The sequence below is a fragment of the Lathamus discolor genome, chromosome 3, assembly GCF_037157495.1.
Source record: "Lathamus discolor isolate bLatDis1 chromosome 3, bLatDis1.hap1, whole genome shotgun sequence".
NCBI lineage: Eukaryota > Metazoa > Chordata > Aves > Psittaciformes > Psittacidae > Lathamus > Lathamus discolor.
Window position 1 is genome coordinate 87,983,801 of NC_088886.1, and position 24,296 is coordinate 88,008,096.

The 24,296-nt window shown below is 39.0% G+C and overlaps 1 protein-coding gene across 5 annotated transcripts in view; it reads right to left on the minus strand.

Annotated features, from left to right (window-relative positions):
- Window positions 1-24,296, minus strand: part of RAPGEF4 (Rap guanine nucleotide exchange factor 4) — a 149,873-nt gene that overhangs the window by 53,490 nt on the left and 72,087 nt on the right. For 4 of the 5 annotated variants that reach the window (XM_065670352.1, XM_065670351.1, XM_065670353.1 and 1 more), the window contains 3 exons: window positions 3,575-3,628; window positions 3,170-3,276; window positions 1,160-1,281 (listed from right to left, as the gene is read on the minus strand). In XM_065670352.1, coding sequence (XP_065526424.1) covers window positions 1,160-1,281; window positions 3,170-3,276; window positions 3,575-3,628 — 283 coding nt within the window. The remainder of the gene's footprint in view (window positions 1-1,159; window positions 1,282-3,169; window positions 3,277-3,574; window positions 3,629-24,296) is intronic. The other variant, XM_065670355.1, reaches the window with a different exon arrangement.

The window sequence follows — 24,296 nt, forward strand, 5'->3', positions numbered from 1 at the left end:
ATTTTTTTCTTATCAGATCCAGTTTTGTGCTTATTGTTTCAAACCATTCCATCTAAGCAAACAATTTATCCTGGGGGACAGTTACATCATGAATTTCTAAGCGGTGTCCTATAGCATGAAGACCTCTCCCTGCATGTTTCAGACAGGGTTAAAAGGTAACAAAAGCATCTAAACTCCCGATGTACCAGAAATATACATCATCAAGATCTAATCGCAGGGGCAAGTTCACTGACATCTGTTTTGGTGGAAGAACTTGCTGGGAAGACTATCAAGAGAAGAATTCTAAAGAAAGGCTATGTTATACTGATGGACAAATCCTTGGTCTTCCAAGCACATCAGAGTGTATCAGTGGATACTGTGATGCAGCTTGCAGCAGCTTGCCCCTGGATGTTCCAGGGAGTATTTGGCAGGAATTAAAGCTACAGCCCTTACAGTAAGGAAAGTGGGGAAACTGTCTTCTCAGTGTGGAAACTTCTCCGTGGGATATGGGAAGCATAACAGAGGATAAATCGAAGTGTACTGTAACATAGCTGCTCTTCTGAATTTAATAAAACTGCGCATACAAAGCTTCAAGTATGAATATTACTTCAGAAAGCTATCCTTTTGAGGGCTATAATATCCTGTTACCAAATAAATCCTGCCAAATGTAAACTGAAAGTCAATGTAAAGTACAGTTAGAAAACTAGAAATCCCAGGTCTCTGCACTGGAGTATTTGAAGTGTTGAAATTGGGAACCATTCCAAAAACATTGAAAATCATTCCAAAATCACGGATCCGAGCAAGTACAAATGCTCACATTCACTTCCAATGTTGCAAATCTTCAATGAAGATCAGTTTTGTGTGTGGTAGTACATCTCTTGAGTTTGGCCTGAGTGAAATCCATCTCTTGCAATATAAGCACAAGCTAATATAATTAAAGTATAATCAGAATTATCATTATAAACTGTTCACTTACATTTCATTATTCTCATAAGTTAAAAAGGTGTACTGGTAGCAAGACTCGTGTAATACTGTCTCTGCACTTGCACTTATGGATGAAAAGGCTGCTCTACATCATTTCTTTTGGGGTCATGATTCTTTTCTCTTTCATGAAAGAGATCTACAGAGGCACTGATGTCACACATTGCCCATGTTTTAGTGAAGATACTGATTTTCTTACCATGGTTCAGAACACCTTCTTCCAGCAATACCTGCCACATGCCAACAGCCTGGGTTCGTAAATGGACACAAGGACTTTGCTGCATCATCCAGTCAACTAGTTCTGTCCCCACACAGCATTGCCTGAAGGACAAATAGAAACGAAAAGAGAGCTAGCCAAGAGAGTTCACACACAGTGTTTGCCAAGAGCCGTGATACCTTAAACTCCGTATACCCTTAGTCAAATCTCCCTACAGAAAACACAATGTCATCATCTATGCATACATGCTTGAAGTACCAGTAAAGGTGTACAGTCTTGAGAGGATCACCTCAGCAGGACAAGTGTTTTGGGAAGTGCGAAGTTCAGAGGATCACAGTGAGCCTGTGCCACCTGGGACAAACCCTGCTGCACCACTGCACCAACTTCCAACCCAGATTTCAAACAAAACCTCTGTACACTGTGGGATAGCAAAGCCTTACGCTTTTCAGAATTCTGCATGAAAACAACAATCTGACACTGTAAAAGCTTAGCCAATGAGAACAGCCTCCAGAGGCAAACTGAGAGTTATGAAGGTGTTCCTCTCTTTGTAACCAAACTCTAGCCACACTGTATCTGGGAGCACTGGTTTGCAGGTCTACAGTGTTTCGGAGGCTTTCTCATGTTAGGGTTGGTCACCTCACAGCTCGGCTGACCCAGAGGCAGACAACAGCAGGCCTTAAGCTCTGGAGAGTACCCAAAGAGAAGGAAAAAACCAAGAAGCCACATGGTCACTAGGTAAAACTCTTTATCACAACATGCCCTAGCTCAGGAGAACAGAAGCAAATAAGCAATGTGATCAAAAACTTACAAATCTATAACTGATCACACGCAGAACAGAGGGGAAGCTGGTTAGTCCTTACAGACAGGTTCTTGTGGCTCCACTCTTCATGCATCACTTCCAGAGACCAAGGAAATACACAATACTGAAATTACTGAAAATTAGCTTGAATAATGCTCTTTCAATTAAAATCCCGTTTTGGTAACAAAACTTCCTGTCACCTGGGTGCAACTGACATTTTAGCATTCCAAATTTTAAAACCTCAAGGATAGAACAATATGAGTTTTTCCCAGTTACTGACAAGATAAAAACTGCAGGTACAATTGTCCAGACCAGCATTGGTTTTCATTTGCCATACATGATCTTTTGTTCTTCTAGAACAATGAGCAATGTCATATTGTGATATATTCTCAAATCAGCTCACGAGAGCCAAATACCTTGCATCATATTTTGGGCTGAAATATGGAAAATCAATGCACTTATCTCAAAAGTGGATCAGCAACATACTGATTTACTATTTAGGAAAAGACATAGTTGGAGATTTTAAAGCAATTTTTATTTAAATATATTCTCAATAATGCATTAGGTACTTGACTTAAACATTAGACACTAAAACAAATTGATTGTTTCTTAAGCCAACAGTAGATACAGCCTGACTCCTTGAGGATTCCTATTCTGCAAGACCAATTGTTATCCCACTTCAGCAATACAGTGCTGCCACCAGCAGGAAGACAAGAAAGCCTGGCAATACACTGAAAAAAATCATATTAAATAGAGCAGAAAATCTATACAAGGAATGTTGCTCACAAGGTGAATTTTCAGAAATCCACACTGAGCAACATCGCTGCAGCAACCCATACAATAACATAATAGATTAATGAACTTTCCTATTATCTCTTACTGATATAAGAAGAGAACAGAATCTACATTTTAACTTGATATTGCACAGAATACTCCAGCTAACTACGCTATTAACTCTGGAAGAGTTTATGTATGTGAATGCTCTGTTCACAATCATGGACTCTATTTCCAGTCGAATTACTTCAGAAAAGATTTACTAGGCCTATTAAAGACTGCATAACATCCAGACTCAAATAGAATCACAGCATAATTTCAGACCTTTTGAGACCTGCAAGTATGGTAAGGCATAAATCACAAATCAGAGGATGGCAGGAATAAAAATTCAGAGACCTCTGTACAACCAGCTCACACACCTGTAAGTCTTCAGATGGTATTTACGATCTCTTATCATGTGAGGGGCTCGGGACAGAATTGTGTTCCGCAAAATCTTCCCAGCTCTAAGGATCTTTTCTGAAGGAACCTTGGTGATCATGGAGAAAAAAAAGGGATCAAGACACACAGATTTTAAACATTCTGCAATCTGTACAGTGTCTTCTGCAAAGCAAAGCGCAAGTTCTCTTTCCCCTAAATTAAAAGCCCTTGCACAGATGCTTACTTTTGCAGAACGATGTAGCATACATTCAGGACTTTAAGTCTCACAGATTTATCATATCTAACAGAAAGCACCACTTCAGTTGATACGCATCACACTGTTGGAAGTAAGAGTTATTTCCATTTGTCTAGTGGCCTGGCTCTACAGCACACCTATGTCCTATTACCTGTGTAATGGTTTTAGTAGAACGATGTGGGATGTGAGGTTCAATAAGAGGTGTCTGAAAAATAAAATGAAACGAAATATATTTTTAAAGGTTGAGCAGTAAAATAAAATAAAGGCTAAAGTAAACAAACTGAACAAAGAAGCTGTAAAACCAAAGAATAACATGTAAGTCCAAGCTCTGCCCAGGGAATGCGAGTAGAAAAAGCTCTCTGAAGACATTCTAAAGACAAACATGGCTTTTACTGCTCAGCAAATTAAAACAGTGACAATGACATGTGAAGATGAATAACAAATACATGTTACACTTTATAAATTACTAATGAAGTATGCAGTGGCCAAACATCACACCAGATCTAAGGCTACACAGGCATTGCTAGCTCTCAACCCACAGTGGGCATAAGAACATTCCACCACACATGGCTGCCTCTGCCATTCAGTCTCCTACCACAGAAACTCCTTCCTCCTTCAGCACCTTTTTCTAGTCAGCTCCCTTCTATGTTACAGCACAGCACAAGAAAGAGGAATGAAAGAAGAGCTCTGCTGCCACTATCTGTCTTTTCTAAACAATCATCTGGCCTAGCTGGCAACCCTTTTGTAGCCACTCTCTGAAACTCAAGAGCATGTAGGCCACTCACAGAGACCTGGGCAAGGACTTCACAAAGGGGCTGGTGAAGAAAATGTAAGAGTAAAGCAGGTGACTTGGTTCTGCAAAGTGGAGAGTGAAAGGGAATATTACCAGGGCTCTACAAGAGAGAAGCAGAGAAGGGGATGACAGAAATGGGAAAACGGGCACCTAATGAACAGGTGAAAGGAGAGGTGAGACAGGAAGCACCTGGAACAGCACAGACGAAAAAGGAAAGCAGAGGGTTAAAGGACAGTAGAAATGGAGGAGAAGAACAAAACTGAACTTAACAGCCACCTCAGAGTGACTGGAAGTTGTTTTGCTTTGTAGGGACTGGTACTTAACAGCATAGACCAAATTTAGTGTGAAATGCCAGGAGACGTGACATGAGGGCTGAATTTGGCTGGTGTTCTAGACTTGCTGACAGGACAGATCACGCCAATCACAGGGGTGTCCCACAAGGGCAAGACCTTGCACTTCAGCCCATGGCAGCCACAGTTCTGTTACACCCATACAGCAAAGGCAGGACAGCCAGGCTGGAAATATGGTGAAACACATGCCATGTACTGCTGGGTTACCAGGTATCAGTTTTCTTAAACTGCGTATCTGTTCCTTAGCTCCCACGGGCTTTTAATGATGTGACAAAGTCCTTGTGGTAATCAAATAGTGCTAGCAGCTACGAATGCACCAGGAGACTATAGGTCAGCCAGGAAGGGGAAAATGAGGGAAGCACATGATAGAAATCGATAAAGATAATATTAACAGAGAAGCCTGTATATCAGAAATAACACAAATGGGTTTTCATTTTTACTCATGCCTCATAAGAAGTCTCTGAAAAGGCAAATCAATACAATTAAATTGGGATTCCTGATTTTTCTCATTAATAAGCCAACAATTTTTTGAAGACCCATTTAAGTTATAAACCTCTCTGTCCCACCAGAAGGGCAGTGTTACATCCCTTGATATTTCTCAGTTTCTGCAACTGTGTGGAGTGTGCTTTAGACAGTCTATGTTTGCAGTTAAAGCATGCGAAGAATAGCAAGAATCTTTTGAAAGATGCCTCTAATGCAAACAAAACCATCAAATCACAGTTTCAAGCAGGTATATAAATAATGAAGTCAGTGATATCACTTGGAATATTAATAATTTTTTGTCCATCTTCTTTTAAAAAGATTTCAAGTCCTCATCAAGTTCAATGAGACTGAAAGTAAATATACACTTCTATGCTTGGCTAAACTGGCACAAAGGTCATTATGAAAATTATTTTTAAATTATGCATTCTTAAAAGATAATATTTTAGATCAATAAAGCTCAATATATTCAATCCATCTTCCAGATTTTAACTCTAGTTAGGAATATATTTCAAAAGAGAGATAAAATGTGTAAGACAAAAAATATGAGACTTTTACAACAATAGACTAGTGAAAATGAATGCACATTTTTGGTCTTTAGAGTTTCCATTAAGCTCCAACAAAAATGAATTAAATTAATAGGTGAAAAAAACTGTCAATAAATCTCCATCCTAATCAAAACAGAATAAAAGAGAGCATTTAGAAGAAATCTGATTTAACCCAGAAGTACAGAAAAAAACCAAGGTAAAAGCTAAGACACAGAACAAGAATGCACAGAAAGCAGCAGGAAAGCTGCTTGTTCACCTGCATTTGATCCTGACCAATACAGAAGGATCAGCTGCAAAGACAGAAGGTAACTTTGGTTAGGGTGATCATGAATTGATCCTGTGTCAGAACTTCACAGGAGGAAGTAAGAGCATCAAAGTAGAAACAATGGACTAAGAAGAAAAATTTCATTAAAGCCTGAACACTGATAGCTGAATTCCTGAAGCAGGTCATGGGAGAGCACATGTAGTGTAAAAGGAGTTAAAGAGAGATGGTAAGTTACTTAAAGAAACAATACTAACCACACATACAATATATACTAGAGGAACAAAAAATATTCCACAAGTTCATGAATAGTAATACAAATAAAACAACAAGTGTTGATCTGCTGTTCAACAGAGGAAAATGTATTGACAGATAATTCAAGAAGGCCAGAAAACATTGATTTATTTTTTGTACCAGTGTTCACTAGAAAGATTAGTGGCAGAGAGACAGCTAATATCCTAAGTAATAGAGTGACAGGAGTAAAATCTCAGCTTGAAAAGAAAAAAGAAGAATGAGTATTAAACTAGTTATGAGTTAAATTTGCTATTTTCAGTTTGGCTGGGTTTGTAGAATTTCATGCAGGAACTTGAAAAGTTTGAAGGAACTTAAAGAGGGCTGCAGCCATCTCAGAACCATCAACAGCCACCTTTGACAACTCACTGGGACTAAGGAAGGCAGCAAAACCCAGAAATATGGGAAAAGAAGGAGCCGAAAAAATATAGACATATCAGCTTAACTTGACTTCCTAGAGAAAGTCCGTTTGTAAGTACCTGGAAAAGAACAGGAGAATCAGTCACACATGATGTATATTAACAAAGAACAAATCATGCCACACTGACTTATTTTTTTTTCCATGATCAGGTTGCAACACTGGTAGATTAAGGAAGAAAAAGTAGATTTGCAACCCTTTACTTTAGTAAGACTGCCTCATAAGATGCTCTCTTCTGCAAAGGGAAGATTAAATTCTTACAAAATAGGTGCAAAGCCAGTTGGAAAAGTACATTTTTAAAGCAATTATCAGTGAAGCAAAGTCAAGCTGGCGATAATGCCAGAGCATTAGCAGTGTTCTCAAGAATATATCCCATCGGATAACATTAAATATTAGCAGGGGATGAAGTAGGATCTACACTGATTCTGAAAGAGATTCCAGGATGGAAGGGACTGCACACACACTGGAGAGTAAGGTTAAAATCTGATACAGTTCGGACATTGGTCTGAAAAAAATAATGCTGTTATGCAACACAGACAGTTCTGACTACTTTTCTGAAACAGGCAGAATCAGCTATATAAGGACAGGGTAGGGAGCTAGTGTCCTAGCAGTTACATTGAAAAAGAAGGTTCATAATAGATATTAAACAGAACTGAGTAAGCAATGCCATACTTGTGTGAAAGCAACAAATACTGTACTGGGATGTAATAAGAGATTAGATATATAATGCACCTCTGCTTTAGTCATCCTAGATGAGACCTAAGCTAAAGCACTGTGTCCCACTTCAAGAGCATCTAAACCAACACAAGAGCAACAAGAACAGTCAGAAAGCACAACACAAATAATCAAAGTTGTTCAGATAAGGAAGGCAAGTCTTAGTAGAAGTGTGATTAAAAAGTCTTCAGATTTAAAAGGCCTTTGAAAAGAAGAAAGAAGTGACCTAGTCCACCAGTGCAGACTCCGGCAAATAGTTTCAGCCAGGGTAAGAAAGATTCAGGTTAGGCATCAGTGAAGCTTTTCTAATGGTGTGAACAGTGAATATTAGCACAGATTGCCAGAGAGGAGTGGTTCCTCCATCTCCAGAGGCTTAGGAAGATATGTTAAGGTATCTGTCAGGAGAGACACAGCTACAGTGAATTGTGCATGTGGCATGTGGCTCAGGGATGAACTAGAGGCTTTCCTGAAGTACTTTTTAGCCTCACTACATGGCACAGTGCAATTTTTGTGACAACTTTACATGCCTAAAATAAGTTCAACCACAAGGTGGTGCTTAAAAGAGATGAACAACAGTAACAACCCCCCAGAGCTGCAGGGCCAGACAAAAGAGCAAGGCAGTCACTTCCACTGAGGAACAATTTCCTTGCCATCCAAAAGTCCTGCCCAGAAAAGAGTCCCCTCAAAGTTACAGCCTTTCAAAGCTACTGCAGTGAACTCTGGCTGCACTAGCGATGAGCTGAAATACAGCAAATGGACAAGGCTTGGACTGAGTTCCCTACAGAAAGGCAAGTCATGCTTCAAAGGCAGAGAAATATATCAGCTAGTTAATAGGAGACAAAGTGTTCCAGCAAGAACTTCCTGTCAGATGAAAAATGGATTATGTAAGGGATCGTATTTTAGGATAATAGTCACGACTTGGCTGAAGACCAAGAAATGTTTTGAAAGTCTTTACAGTCTTGAATCACCCATTAGAGGATACTTAGAAAGCACTTAGGAAAAAGAAGTAGCTTTCCCTACAAAACAGCAGAGAGTGAGCAAAGTGTTTAATTACCTTCCTAACACATTCTGGTATCTTTGAAGAATTAATGTGACAAAAGTACATACATGTTGCACGGAGCTGTATCATTGAAGCTACTTGATGATCACGTTTTACAGGACATCTGGATAAGGGAAAGGTTATCATGTGAAGAGCTGAAATACGCAAGCGAGGTTTACAAATTGTTACCCATCTCCTGGCCACAGCAGTGACAAGTGTACCTGCTCTCAGCTTTCCTTCAGTGTGAGATAAGGCAACACAGCAGTACCATCTTGAGTTTTAGCTACTTCATGCCCTTTTCCAACCAGTGAGCCCACAGTTTACTATGATCTGCTGATTCCCCCTGTACATATGGGTGCATATGGGTCTGAAAGGTAGAAAAGGGAAAAATGTGGGTGTTTGGTAGGGGGAAGCAGAAAATGATAATGAGAAACTGCAACAAAATGGCTTTCAGCGTTAACACTGACAAAATCCATATCTGTACATTTATGGAATCACATTTGGGCCATTCAAACAAACCCTTCATGAAGCCAATCACAAAACTCCCTATTTAAATTGGGGTGAAGCAGACAAAGTAACAATTTTAGCCTCCATTTGTTTGAAGATTCAAATATTTATGCATGAGAGCAATGCCGTAGATTTAAATAGGACTATTCATGTATATAATTTCATGCACACATTTAATCTTTGGAGAAATAGGTCTTAGATTTCAAACTATAGGGCAAGGGTTGCCTTTACTTCTGTGCTTCTTACATCACCAACCAAGCCATATGCAAACAAATAAATAATATCATGAACAACGATAATAAAGACCTAACATAAGGTCTGTATTTGTCAAGTTATTTGAATCAGTTAAATAAAAACCAAGAACATCTCTTACAAAAATACATTTTTCTATTCCCCTTGTTAAATAACTGTAAAGGGATGTTTCTTCTGAGCCTTTACATATGAATGAATGCTTCAGATCTACAGAATCAAATTATGGAGGGGACCTAACCTACTACTCTCAGTGTTAGCATAGGAGATGTGTATTGCAAAGAACTAAGGAGAAATAAAAGTAAAGCAAATGAATCATGTTTTTCGCATGACCTCATGTAGCTCATCTCTGAACAGAGAACAAGTTTTGCTGTTTATTGGAGTTAAGCATGGCATGTGAAGTTACCTGGGTGATTAGAAAAACCTGTGTACTTACTGTTGATCCCTTTATTTCTAACTGACACACTGAAAAGAATTGCAAGTGACTTGTGCTTTCCTACTGGCTGGCAGGGAATCCAGAAGAAACAAAGGACGAAAGATGGCAGCAGCAACAGCCAAATCACTAAGAAATCTGTTTGTTTTACATCTTCAGTATTTACTGCTATTGGTGATTTAAGGCCTAATCCAAATCCCACTGAATCACTGGCAAGTCCCTAATTGCCTCAATGGGTTTTGGATCAGGTCCATTGCATTTGATTCCCTTTTGTATTTCAGGAAACTGAGCATCTTCAGTTCTTAATGATTCCAAATGACTTCTGATGGCTGCTATTTGTGACCAACATGCTTGAATATCCTTGTATACATCTCCTGAAAGGCTATCATTGCCCTACCTTGTTCACACAGGAGGAAATAAAACATACAAAAAACCATTCCCACAACATTGGTGAAAGCATAGCCAGCCAGTAAGATACAGCTGATAATTAGCAGAAGTCCCCTCAGCCCTCCCACATACCTCCTCTTTCTATTCTTACCATTCTTTCCCAAATCCAGATATCCATTTCAAAAGTTGCCTGGTTTTGGCAGTATGTCATCTACCTAAGCTACATCAGACCAAAGGCATAGATAAGAATTGCAAAGATGTGAGCCTCTGTAAAAAGAAAGAGCATACCTATTCAGACTGCACCAATCTCTGCTAGGATGCTGAAGGTAAAACAATACACTTAGTGAATGCAGTTTGCTGAAAAACATCACAGAAGCAGCTGGCCAAAGATACTGTCATAAAAAAAGATCATTTGAAAATCATTTTTTACAACATTTGAAGGAAGATATAACCAGTATTGTAGGAATTTCTTTGCTCTGATATCCTGTGCTGGATCTCTGGAGCAGCATTATGTAGAACACACTGATCACAACGCTTGTCATCAGAAAACAACTTTTGTCATGACCTCTAACAAACCTCGCAGGGTGCACAGTCAGTAAGAAACCCTGACACACATTCCCTGCCATAGGACTTCTGATGGCTGAGACATGCTACCAGGATTGAGCTCTGTCCAACCCAGACCACAGTTGTTATCTACAGGGAGACCTCACCATGCTCCTCCAGAAGACAAAAAAAGTGGAAACAGAAATGCAATCATCACTACCATGCTGGAACCATTTCAGTCACCTTTTCACTATCTTCTCATAAATACATGTAGCATCTGAAAGATCCAATCTGTGCTCCCTAGCACACTGCACAAGACAGCACTCGCGGCCAAAGAGCAAAGTGCCTGCTCACTCCTAAATGGAAAAGTCCAAAACTGACAGGGACTGACCTCATGCCAGGCCTCTAGGTGACTTAACACTTTGCAATTAACAAAGGACAAATTACCCAGAAAGAGCACTTGTTTCTGCTCTTCATCTATGTTTACCAAACAATGAAAGTATTTAAAGAACCTGTAGCCAGTCCAGATAGTGTAAATTGTATTACCAAAGCATCTTCAAATGACCCATGATCACAAAAAACAACCACACAGTTTCTTGAGAAATATCCCTAAACAGCGAAAGTGAGAAGCAGAGCAAGGTATGAACAGAGGAACACACAGACACAAGGACATTTGCAACATCAGAGAACTTCCACAGAAAGAGGAATTAATCCCATTTTTAAGATCCTCAGAGTTCCATAACTGCCCCTGCAGTCTAAATACCCATATATTTAGCTAAGTCCAAACTAACTAAACTGAGCAAAATAGACTAGCAGAAATTGTCAGGACCAGTGGTTATGACAGCTCAGTTTTATTCTTTTTTTTCTGACTACATGACCTTGCATAAATCATGTAATCACACTGTGCTTCATCTTCTCCTTTTTGGAGAGAGGAATACTAATAATTTCTACCTTTGTAAAATGCTTTGAATACTGTCAGCAAATGGGCTACTATCAAAATATTCAGAGTAATGATGACTGTTTCAAAATCTGTATTCTTTAGATGTAATACAGTGTGAAGACAAAGTCATGTTTTAAAATCCATTCTAAAATTGCTTTTCTTCAGTAACCTACATGTACTAATAGTATAAACAGGAAAATGTGTCCCTTTAAATTCTCAAATACAATCAGTGTAGCAAATTTCTTTTAGAAAGTTAAACTGAAATTGCATTATTAACACTTCTACGATGTTTTTTTGACAAACTGTAAATGTCCATCCTTTTAACACAAAATGATTCAGCCATTACCAAAAATCATACTTCACTGTGAATGTCAAAGGGAAAAAGAATGTTGAAACAGACTATGACCAGTGCACAAAAACCCCCAGAACATGGCTAATGATGTCTTATTTTCCTGTCATTTTTCTGCTTCCCTACTACAATGAAACAGCTGCTATAACTACACTGCATGCATTGAATAAAATGTCAGGAAATGCTAACTGCGCTGTGAGCATTCCCGATATTCTGATAGAGGTGTGACTACAGTTGTCATAAGGAGTCTCAAGCCAGCATTGTTATAGGTTTCTCTGCTGCTGCAAATTTTTTTTACCTATAAAAGAACAAAGCTTTTTTTTTTCATTATCTCTCATGAGAATTACTGGTTTCTTGGTATCCATGTCTTTAATAGCATGTTTACCTGAAATTATTCACTTCTTGAGAAACAAACTATAATGATGCAGATGAGAAATTATGGTAAGTACTAGGCAGCAAGGTTACTGTTTTTAAGACCTGCTCCTCACCCATACTGTAAGTACACAGTAACTATTCAAAAGGCAAACTGAAGGGAAGTTAAAGATTAATGAGCTTCTGGAGGATTTACTTCACTTGTTTCCAGACACCTTTATAACTTCTGCACACATGGATGGGCTCTCCTATGCTTTGATTACACCCACATGCCAGAACTGCCCTCTGAGAACTAGGTGATGAAATTTTAGATGAAGTTGTTTCATGATAAACGTAAGGGTGACAAAAATTGGATGGAATGGGAATTAGGGGGTGAAATTGTGAACCTATTAAAATCGATGGTGAAACTCTTTAGTATAGTCAAAACACCACTCAAGTAAGGCAAGAGCACCACTGCCTCCTGCTTGATGACAGTGTAGGTATTGCATGACCCCAGCTAGTGATTCCACCTCTGCTTCAACTTCTCCATCTGTAAAATGGGGATGACAGTACCTACCCCCATCTCTGACAAGTGACAAAAATGAGCAACTGAAAACACTGTTGAATGCTGCAACTGAAGTCCTGGAAGTCTAGTGCCTACAAATTCGTTCCGAGCATTTTATAATGATTTATAAGACAGAAAGGAAAAGTCATCAAAGTGAGCCAAGACTAGAGGGCATTGCAGGCTATGCCCTGAATTCCCTGGGGAGGGCAGCAACAAGGTAGTCACTGGCAAGCAGGGAAAAGAAGTTAATTTAAACCTGGTTTGTGTCTCTTTGGGTGATTCCACATTCCTTCTTCTCTAAGTTCAGGACAGTACATTGTGTGAGCATACATGAAATGAAGAAGCATTGAAGGAGTGCAGCACATCTGCCTCAGATTCCAGCTTCCCTGTCTACTCCTTGTTCTTCTTTCTGTCATTCATTTCAGAAATGATTTTTTGCTAGAAATGAAACTGAGAAAGAATAATCTAACAATATCCAGAGCAAAACTTTGTTATCCTACTTCGTGGAAGGCAATTTTCAGTGATCCATATTGATGCTTTCCAACTACATAGAACATATTTGCTAAAAAAAGGTAAATGTTTTTTTCCTGTAGTATATGAAACAGAGGAAAGAAATACCACACTGAGAGCTAGACCAGAACACATTTTGAAAAAGCACATTCTACTCTCAGCCAACTATTTCTTTACTTTCATCAGCTTCAAGTCTTCTGTCATAAACATAAAAATCACTCAAGCACTTCTGTTTAATTTACATATTTGTGTGTCAGTGGAAAAGACAAGCATTCTGCTCCTGGCAAATATCCACAAAACAACCCTCTTATCTTCCTTAAAACTTCTATTTCCCATGATGTCTACAAAAAAGCTTGTCAAAGTGGAGGGTGCTGATACACTGAGCCCGCTACCTGCACTGTTGTATCCAAGTTTCTCAGACTGTGTAGTTTATCTATCGTGTGGTTTTGAAAACTGGATTGTAGCCTTCTTCCTAGTGCTTCTGATGCAAGATGCAGCTCCTGTCCCTGGCTGTGATGCATTAACACCATCACAGCTCTGCTAACCACAGTGAACCTTCACGGCCAGAGATCTAACCAAAACAGAAGGGACCTGGCCACAAGGGACAACATGCTCTTCTGAAGACAACTCATCAGCCTCATTAGCTCCTCCTGCTATGAGGGCACATCATTATCTGACTCAGTAATGGGTAAAGCAAATAAAAAATAAATTCAGGGGGAAAATACTGGCTATGAAGGGTAAGGGCTTTTCTTTTTCTTTTACAGTAAAGTCCAGCTGTAGTCTCACACATTTGACTAGCTTAAAATGAAACTCGTAACTGCTGCATTAATCAGTTGATTCAGTGTTCTTCAGATACTTTAGTGGCTGTAACTGTATTGACTGAAAACATACAAAGGCATTTGGAATCAAATTATTAGATCTGAACGACATGGATTAAAATGCTGGTTTTCACATTAATTCTGTAATGTGATGGAAACAATCAGTACATAAAATGCAAACATTGAGTTAATGTGCATCTGTGCGAACAGTGGGTATTCCCCAAGAAAAGAGTAAAAGAATAATATTTTTAATTCCTGGCAATCTGAACAAAATTTAATTACATTGGAAAATAGTAAATATTTGTAAATTTGCTCCTTCCCTCCTCCTAACTTCCTACAGAGCTTGCAGCCGCCTAAGTTGCTACCATTTAAACCAGGTCTGTTCACATTTGTTCTTATTGTTTCGAATTTCACCTCATCTTCCCTGATAACTAGCGAGGGACAGACACTGCTAAACATATTCTGAACTGCTTTTGTTGCTAAATGAATCTTTACTGCAACTTGAGAACAAATCGGCTCCACAAATGCACGCAGACCACTGCAATAATTAACCCAGGACAGATAGTTAGAGGTGGAATTACTCTACCTGACATTTTCCCTGGCTAGCTACATCTCTTTACATCCCAATTCACCATAGTATGCTTCTGAAAGAGATGACCTCTTTTTACCTCTCTCAGTATGTAGCCGAAGCTGTGTAAATTCTGTGAAGTCTGGCTTTTAGGGATATCACAGAACCAGCCCTGTCCTTGTGAAATGGAAAGGGACCTATTGTATGTATTTTGTAATTTATCCTCTTTCTCCTATCTCTCTTCAATGTTAGCGTTAATTTTCTCATCATCGCTAAAAATACTGCTTCGTCCGGCTGAAATTCTGTCCCTGCCATCTGTCGAGCACTCTCCTCCTTTTTAAACATAATCTCAAAATCTCCTTTGGCTTAACCAATTCCTCAGTGACTCTTTGTGGGCTGTATAAAGGATAAGGACTGTTGCACCATGTTAAGCCAATCACAGTGTGAAAATGTTTGCTGTTCCAGAGAAGTTGAAATACTGTAATCCAAACCATCTTGCCTGGAAATACTGAGTGTGCTCCCAACTAAACAGTGATAAAAAACTCCATCATTTGCTGAAATAGATTGCTTTCTTAAGAATCTTCAGCTTCTGTATGACAGTTGGTCTAGCAGACTGCCCTGGGGAAAGGAAGATGCATCCTCCCCAGAAGAATTTATGGTACAATGTAGTCCAATATTATTGCAGATTGTCCTGTGTCCATACTGCCACAAGGCCACACAGCACTTTCCGGGCAGCAATCCTGGCTCTCTACCCCACACCTCATAGCAGAAAAGCCAAACAAAACACAAAAGACAGCATTTCAAGAACACTGACTGTAGCACTGAAGAAACTGAACAGACTAAGCAGCATCCAGGAGCTCTAGCAAGGAAACCTCCTGGTTTTCTTCTCCTTCCTCCTTCTCCCAGTTTGCACCAGTATGCCAGGAAGAGAAGAGAGCCATTCTAAAGCACAGGCCTAGGACTTCTGTGGAGCAGAGGCTAGTATAAGGAAAGCCAGAAACCTTACTGCTACAGTTTTGTCAACGCAGGTTTTTCCAACATTGCCCTGGAATCTGCAGCAGCTAACACTGACACTCAATGGAGCGTGAACTGAATCAGAGGAAACGAAAGGGGAGAAGGGTGTGTTACACTCCTTTCTCATGTGGACCCCGGTAGTTTTGCCAGTCAAGATAAGGAACCTTGCACAGAATAGGCTTTTCTTCAGTTCATTTCCCAGACTCATTTGGAATAACTGCCAGAATCCAGCAGCCTGGAGACCACAAGCTAAAAATTCCTCATCTAGACTGGCTCTGAACACAAGACAACTCAAGAGGAGGGATGGAGAGAGGAACAAATATTTGCCTGGATCTGTATGTGTATACAGCAATAACAGGAATACATCGTACAAATCTGTATTTAAACACAGGAGACTGAAATCTCACAGATTCATTTGTGATTTAGCAGTGAATTGCAATAGAGCTGCAATCTGGCATGACAAAACAATCCCCTGCCAGTTGTCCCTCTGCTTCCCCTGCAGCTGAGCAGAGCTGTCCCTGAGCTGTCCCTGAGCTGTCCCTGTGAGCTGGCAGAAATGCCAGGTTTGGGGCAGGGGAGAATCTCAATCTATATCTGACAGACCTGATAGTGCTTTGTGTGAAAGTTGGACATTTAAGGCTGCAGACAGTTCACAGCAGTCTAAAATAGGACCACTATGGTCCTGAACCCTACACCCAGGCTCTGCCCTGTCGTTTATGCTGGTCCTGGCCAGGAAGCTAATTTTCATCCAAAACAGCAGAAAATTAACCTCTCATAAAAGGTTTACATGTTTCTGACAGTTCTGCTCCCTTACCACCAGACAAGCAGGAGTGATGAAGGACAGGGTAGGTGTAGATGTGAGGGATGCAGGGGGAAGGGACATTGGAAGGAGGACACGGGGGAGGACAGGTGCAGTCCCAGTGCAGGTCACGGGAAGCTGCTGTGGAACGGCAACCACAGCCCCACACAGTTCTTCCTGGGCCCAAATGTGTTCTGCTCTGGGAGCCGATGCTTCCACTATATTCCTATTGCACAGCAACCACTCCTGGTCTCAGTGCTGGCCCTCATGCGGCTCTAAGGTGGGCTGGGTCAGAAAATAGGTTCAGGTGAAAAGCAACCATCTGAGCCACTCTGCAAAAGGCTACAAGGAAAGAACGGCATGAAAGAAGCTGTTTCTTTAGCCCCCTCAGATTCATGTATTTGAAGTCAGCTATATTAAAGAGTGAGGATGGACAAAGCAGTACTGGGCGGTTTACAAAGACTTAATCATAATTCTTCCTTGTTCAGCGACTGGCTTGTTCTCTGTCCAGTTTATATTTAAGGTTATTATACAAATTGTTTTTATAATTTCATTTCCTAAGATGAAAACAAATATGGCTGTGTAACCCTAATTAGAAGCAGTGTTATAACTGGTACTGGAAGTAAGATGATTTTATTTCCCATTTTTATTTTGGAACCTAAATTATATATTCTTTTCATTTCTCTACTAGTCAACTCAGCTATGTGTATTTGTATTTCCTCAGTAACTGCTATCTTAAAGACAGCTGCATTACTGATGATAAAGCACACAAAGATCAAACGTATTCACAATTTTGTGCCAAGCTTTCTTCCAGAAGGAAATCTACAAAAAGAATAAATAAAAGTCATAAACCATAAATCTTTAAATATCTAAGCAGCATTTGCTCCTTAGCCATCACTGGAGATAATGATCCTAATTACATTTTCGGCTCTGTTGGTAGATATTGAACATTTTTGTCTTAGCGATTCTAACTCTAACTAAATGAGTACCACAAACCAAACATTTGTTCTGGTGGTGCTGCTCCACATGGAGCCAGCACAACAGGCTCCTGCTCTTGCCTAGCTAACACAAAAAGAACAAAATCATTGGACAGCTTTTCCCCACTCTTTATTAACCTCTCCAATTTTTGTCATCTGTACACAGACAAAAAAAAAAAAGATGCTGCTAAATCATCAGATCAGACATATTGATAACTTCTTACTGACTCAGAACTATAATTGAGTTTTTGGAACACCGATTTCCAACACGGGTTGTAGGACAGGCAGTCAAAATGCTGTGCAAGAGATTATATGAGGGACTAGAAGGATCTGATTTTAAGATCCTTGATCCAATTTTTCTGCCAAACTTGAGAAAATAATTACAAGATTCAAAAAAAATCATTTTGCTGTTTCAAATATAACTGCCAAATGTGTTACTTGTATACGCTTGACTTGTCTGAAGACATGAACCTTGAAAAGGACTATCTTTTTTTCTCAGCATAATTACCCATTCTTTCTGCCTTTCAACTGCAGAGATAAATGGAGCATATGTGCATGTTTTTTATGGGCTGGGACAGAATCACACGGAAGACACAGCCAAGGAGCAAGAGTCATCAAATGTGACTCCACAGTATATATTATCAGACTGCCCTTGCCAGCACTGGCAGGTAAGGCAATATGCTGTTTCCCCAGACAACTGGAACTAAGAGTGATGATCTTATTGAAAGAAGGTCCCACACCTACTTCACAATATTGAGTATTTTACGAATTATAGTATTTTCTAGAAATTCTTTCATTTTTCTGTTATTTATGTAAACTATGACAGTAACAGTCATATAGCAAAAGGAGTCAGAAAGTGAAAACACCTCTTCAGCCAAATTGTCTTTTCCATGCTACCCCAAGCACCTCTGTAACCCTTTTATGAGGAGAAGGTTAGTCACGGAGGAGGTAAGGACTTGCTTACTCTGTTACTCTGAAGGAGGCCAACAGTGTGTGTTAGATCCCATCCAAATTACAAGATTAACAAATAAACACATCAGGTTTTAATTTGTCTACTGATTTCCAAACTTCTTCCTCCCACTCCCAGTGTCACTTAAGATTTTCACACCTAAGTCTGATTACAATAAGCTCCTGGAAGACAACTCATTTGGAATGTATGAGCACATATGAATCCCACACCTTACAATGTTGTGAGTAAAGCAGCATTTTTCTGACAGTCACTCCAACTTTTCTGTGACTGCAAGCTCTTTTTAACAGGGGCATCCATCCCTCCTTTGCGCCACAGCACCCAGCACAAACAAGAACTGCATGGCTTTAGGATACACAGAAATTGCAATAAAGACTGACATGAAAATAATTTAAAAAAAAAAAAAAAAAAAGCAAGAGAAGTGGAGAGCACCAAAATAACAACAGTAACTGCTTGAGGGGATTCCTCATTCAGACAAGTGCTCTGGAGATCATGCATATTAATACTCAGATGTAAAAGTCATGGAGTTAAAACCTCATATAGTTTAGCTCTAACATTGACTTGAGTATATGGATTGTTCCGCTGGTAACAGAGGAGGTCTCTTTATCTCTCTCTCCCATACTTTTCATTCTCCACCTTTTCATTCCTCCTTCATGAAGAAACCCCACACTCCCCTGATTTGGATCTCACAGGTAGTTTCACAATGACTCTGAAAGTCGCTGCAGCACTTAAAAGAGGATATAGATGCAGATACACTTTTTCAAGCTTGTTTTTCCATTTCTGATCAAAGAGTGGAATGTTCTTCAGCTGTGACAGAAAAGGGAGGCTGCCTCCAGGTGCTGCCTACTAACTGTGCTGCTATTGGACACTATTCACTACTTTTCCCATTATTTGTCTTCTCTCACGATAAATGTAGCAATTTGTTTATACTTAAAACCTGAAATATCCCTACATATATTTAATCTTTTGTTGTTATTGCTCTGTGAAAATGAGAGTAAAATTTAAAATAAGAATATTTCTTTAGCATCTGTAGATTGCAAAATTCTGCCCTTTTCTGCAAAAAGCTTAATTCATCAGAGATCTTGCCTCCATCGCTTACCAATCTCACTATAATTGTAGACAGCTCAGTTCATCCTTAGACCTCCCTTAGAACCGCCACAATGGAAACTACTCACTGTAGAAAGATGAGACCATTTTTTTCTTCTTCCAAATTAATGGAAAGGCTTCAAGGACCAGAGATCCTTTAACTTGATCAAGTATGCACTGAAGAGAAATTAAGTTATTTTGACATGCACACTGGTAAATGCATAGCAACCCGGAACGAAGATTCTGTTCTTTGTTTCTCCACAATGCTACACACTCTTACATAGCAAGAGATCAAATGAGAATCACTAATCACATCTGCACGTTTCATATTGGGACTACTGTGGCTAGATCTGCATTGGTCAGATTGGAGCTCAATTACATGGTTAGACACAGTAGAAGAAAATGTTTCCAGTAGAAACTGCCTTTAGGGTCTCCAGAGTTCAGCGTACACAACAAAATCATGGGTCATAGATATTTCACAGATTATCAGGTAGCTGAATTGTCTAACAGAAGATGGCACAGTGCAAACTTTTCTTTAAGGCATCACTATTCACACTAACATTTGGAAGGGAAGCCTACAGCTGTGTACCATCTCCATATGGCTGGATCTGGAGATAGTGATGTACCAAAACTTCCCCTGGTGGTTCTGCAATAATTTAGTTTATGCAAAGCTTACTTATATAAGCCAGCAGACCTACTAACAATATCTTTTTACATTAAAGAGCTCTGATGACATATAAAGATCTTCACATTTTTTATGATGAAGTTTATTACTAACATATGAAAAATGTATTTTTCACAGACTCCTACTCATCTCACACTCCCGTCTTTGTTATCTCTCCTGCCATATGTTGTCACCATGTGACTCATTGCCAGGGACTATATGCACAGCCTCTGCACTAGCCAAATTGTTACAGGCTGTGATAATGATTGAACCCTAAGCACTTCCACTTAGAGTGAAATGAAGAACTTTAACAGACCTCTAAGCAAATTATTTTCATGTATGTGAAATTGGTGCCAAAATATCAGCGCAGCCCCTAAAAGTAATTGGTACTGTTAGGACTGCATGAAGACATTATTTAAAAATATCTGCACATAGTGCTTTATGCAACCACTTCAAAAACAGAAAATGAAAGGGAAGGCTTTTTTAACCCTATGCTGACACTGTATAACAGAACTGACCCTTGCACAGAGCTCAAGAGAGGATAGGAATTATCACCTATCACTGGACAGTTATACAAACCATCCTCATAGAAAATCAATTTTGTTGTAACAGTTTTCATGTGACTATTGGAGAGGTTACTTCCAGACAAACACCTTGTCATTGCACCTTGCTAGGACACTGCTTTCTTTTCTTGTTTGCGCTCTCTGTTCATTCTTTCTTGTAGGCTCACATGTTCATGAGTGTGTGAATCATTTCCCTTAGCAGTCTAATAACGCTCTATCAAAGTCCACATTTGACAATCTACTGAATACGTTAAGAGATAAGCTTTCTTCTCGGTCATCTGGGAAAACTAAATTGAAATATAAGGAAATCAGAAGTAAAATCATTGTGATTATTGCTGTTTATGGTGAATGAACACAATTATTACTGGTGTCTTGTGTGGTCTCTTTAAGACTGCATCTAGTTAATTGTAATTTCCTCTTTACAAACAGTATACTTTCAAATACCCAGAGCTATACTTAAGTGCCTGAAAACTGAAATAAATGAATATTCATTTGCCTGGCAATGTTGAAACTTCCAATATTTGGAGGATTAACACAGAGATTATGTCCTCCTCTGTCAACTGAAAGATTTTTTTTATATAATTTTAGTAAATGCATTTAGAATTGACAAAATAGCAAATCATGCTTTCACAATTGCTCCAATTATTTAAATGCATGAATACCAGCACAGCACCTAAGTCTTATTGAAAATTCAGTAAAGAAAAGTAATTTACATTTTATCACATCAAATTAACCAGAGAAAATGATGGATGGATGAAAAGGTGACTTTCAGGAGTATTTCAACATATCCTATAGCAGTTTTGCTATACAAAATACCTTCAAATAAATCACTTCCAATAAGCTAGAGGATTTGGAGTCATTATATGAAAAACATAAAGGGCATGTTTCAGCTTGCAAGCTTCACCGACTCGACTTCACGTGTTTCTCGAATCTTAAATCCGTGCACTAGGGGGAGCTCCTGCAACTCTCTATCACAATAGAAACCAGAGGACAACAGAGAACATTATGGAAATAAAGCATGAGATTTCAGAAAAAAGACATATTGTTCTGCCACTAGCAAGAATGACTGCATGAATTTGCACAACTTAATCTGCTTATATCTTCTGTGCTCGATATGGTTTCCTCAGCACAAAGGAGATGAAGAAACACTTTCCCGCTTTCAGGATGCACGCTTCCAATGAAAAAGGCACGAATTTATGTAGGTTTTAAACACAGTCGCAGAGATCAAGTTGTACAAAAACAAAGCTGGCATAGTTTTGATATGTGATGTAATTTTAATGGAGTGTGTCACAGGAAAAATATATGTGAGCAAGTTATCAGTCTGTACCATCATAAACACAAAGAACTGAAGTCTGTACCATAACAAACGTAGGCAAGAGGACTCCATTAACACTGCTCCGTCAGCCTCCATTATTGAAATATTCTGCTTTTGAGCACTTAATTTTTCAGCCTTCCTTTCAAGTAGATATTTTGTGTGTGTGTGTAGTTTCTTGAAGATGTGTTGTTGTGTTTTTTTTTTTTTTTAGGAAACTGCAATATGGAGATTCCATTATGAAAAACAATATAAAACTTCAGCTAGGATCATTAGCAGGGTTAGGATGCTTTGACTATCAACTACTTGAATAAATACAATAACTGTTATTCATCACAGATATCTATTTTTCTATGCTTTTTGGCATAGCACGTGCAGTTTGCAAAGGAGTTTTGGACATCTACTAACAGAAAAAATGTATTTAGCGCCACACTCCATAACAGAGTGGAGATTCATTCTCTTGATGGGTTGGTTTGTCCTCTGTTCTTTCCCATATTCATTCCTGTGATTCTCTAACTAATTTCTGCAATGCCCTCTTCTTTAAAGTGTTCATGCATCTCACATCTCCAGAGTAGAATGAGCTATTTCTTTACTAATTTCCTACTTGGGCACCAGTAGAGCATGTAAAAGCACAGAAAAGACAACCATGGTTGTCAATGTCCAGCTTGATAATAACCAAAATGTTGCTCCAGCAACTAAAATGAGTGATTTTGAGAAAACCCACACCGTCAAGAATCAACATAGGAATACCCAAGCAGCCCAGGATCAAAGACGAATAGTGTAGGGATTCTTCAGACACAGTGCACACAGCCTGTGCATATAAGCCTGCAGTTAAACTGTAATAAGCTGCTAGTGAGCCAGTTTCAACTGAGATTTTTCAATATGATTTTGTAGGGGGTCACAAATGGGACCCCTTATTGTCAGAACAAGCCCCAGATGTCAAACTCCTAGTTCAAAGGATGGGTTTGCTAGTGTACCACTGGGGAAAGCTATTTGATATGTGCTATGTGTTTTCCCCCAAACTCAATGTCAGGGAGGTTTGATCCATTTCAATTTAAAAATCAGCCAGGAGCATACTCTCAGCACGGCAAATTCAGTGTAAACAGTCAAAAAGTGGCCAAATTGTAAGAACAGGATCTTGTAGTGGAAAGCACCATGCAACCCTGCTGCCAGCTCTGCTGGTAATAGATGGAAACAGAACCACTACCTATTCTGCCTGCATGCTGGAACCCAACCTCCCCTGTGTTCCAAGTACTCTTCTGCATCTTTTCCAAAAATGTATTTGAAATTATTATTGATTTTGTCATTTTGGCTTTAGGGTTATATTTGTCTCACAGATCCAGCTATATCCAACTGTACCCCATGAGAATTATTGAAAACTAGAGCTAGAAAGACCGGTGTACGGATATTAGACAGCCTAGTTAAAAAGACCAAAGCTGTGTTATTTTCCTTTATGTAAGACAGATTTAAACTGACTTTGTTTCCATTCCCCCATATGTAACTGAGGACAGTAGTATACTCTGTCTCAGTATTTTATGCTCAATTTAACTGCTATATTGCATTAAATGATGTGCAATAATGTAACCCTTAATGCAAATGAATTCGTGTTTGGTAAAAAAAAAAAAGATAAAATCTCTTTGCTGCCTTCTCCAAACAGATTTTATTTTTAATATGGAATTTAATGAACTAGGAAAACCAAACATCCCCATATGGTAAGAAAATTTCAAGGCACGTAGTAAAAGAAAGATCTTGTTACTCATCAAAAACTGATAGATGTGACAGGAGAAAAAAAAAATAAGCTGAAGATGAAACTCAAATAATTAGCAAATATGGAAAATCATCTATTGCAGTGCTTCTAAAAGGCTTGGCAGAGGCTAAAAGAAAAAACACACATTTCGTATTTCAACGGTGGAATATATTAAATTTCTTTTGAAGTAAATTATTTATAGTTATAAATTTCCCTGGAAAATTAAAACAACGCCCTCTCTCCCGAAATAAATGCATCATTATGATCAGAACTATTGAAGACGTTATCACCTTCTTTCTAAGACTGTAATAGTTTCTTATCATATGAAAGATTTTGAGAAACTTTCTCTGAATCTCAGGAAATTCCTCACTCAGTCTTTTTCTGGACATCGCAAAGTAGCCTGCAGGCTTCTCTGAGCTGTAGTTGCTGCCAGTCCCACAGGCATCACTCTGGCAATTTAAAGCAGCCTAAAGATGTCTAGCAAACACTTCCTTTTCCCTGGATGAATGCCCTTCCCTGATGCAGTAGCCATTTTGACAGTCATATATCACCCTAAAATAAGCAAAATATATACAAACTACAAACAGGGCTGTTTTCCAGTACCCTGTTATTTTGTACTTTGAATAACT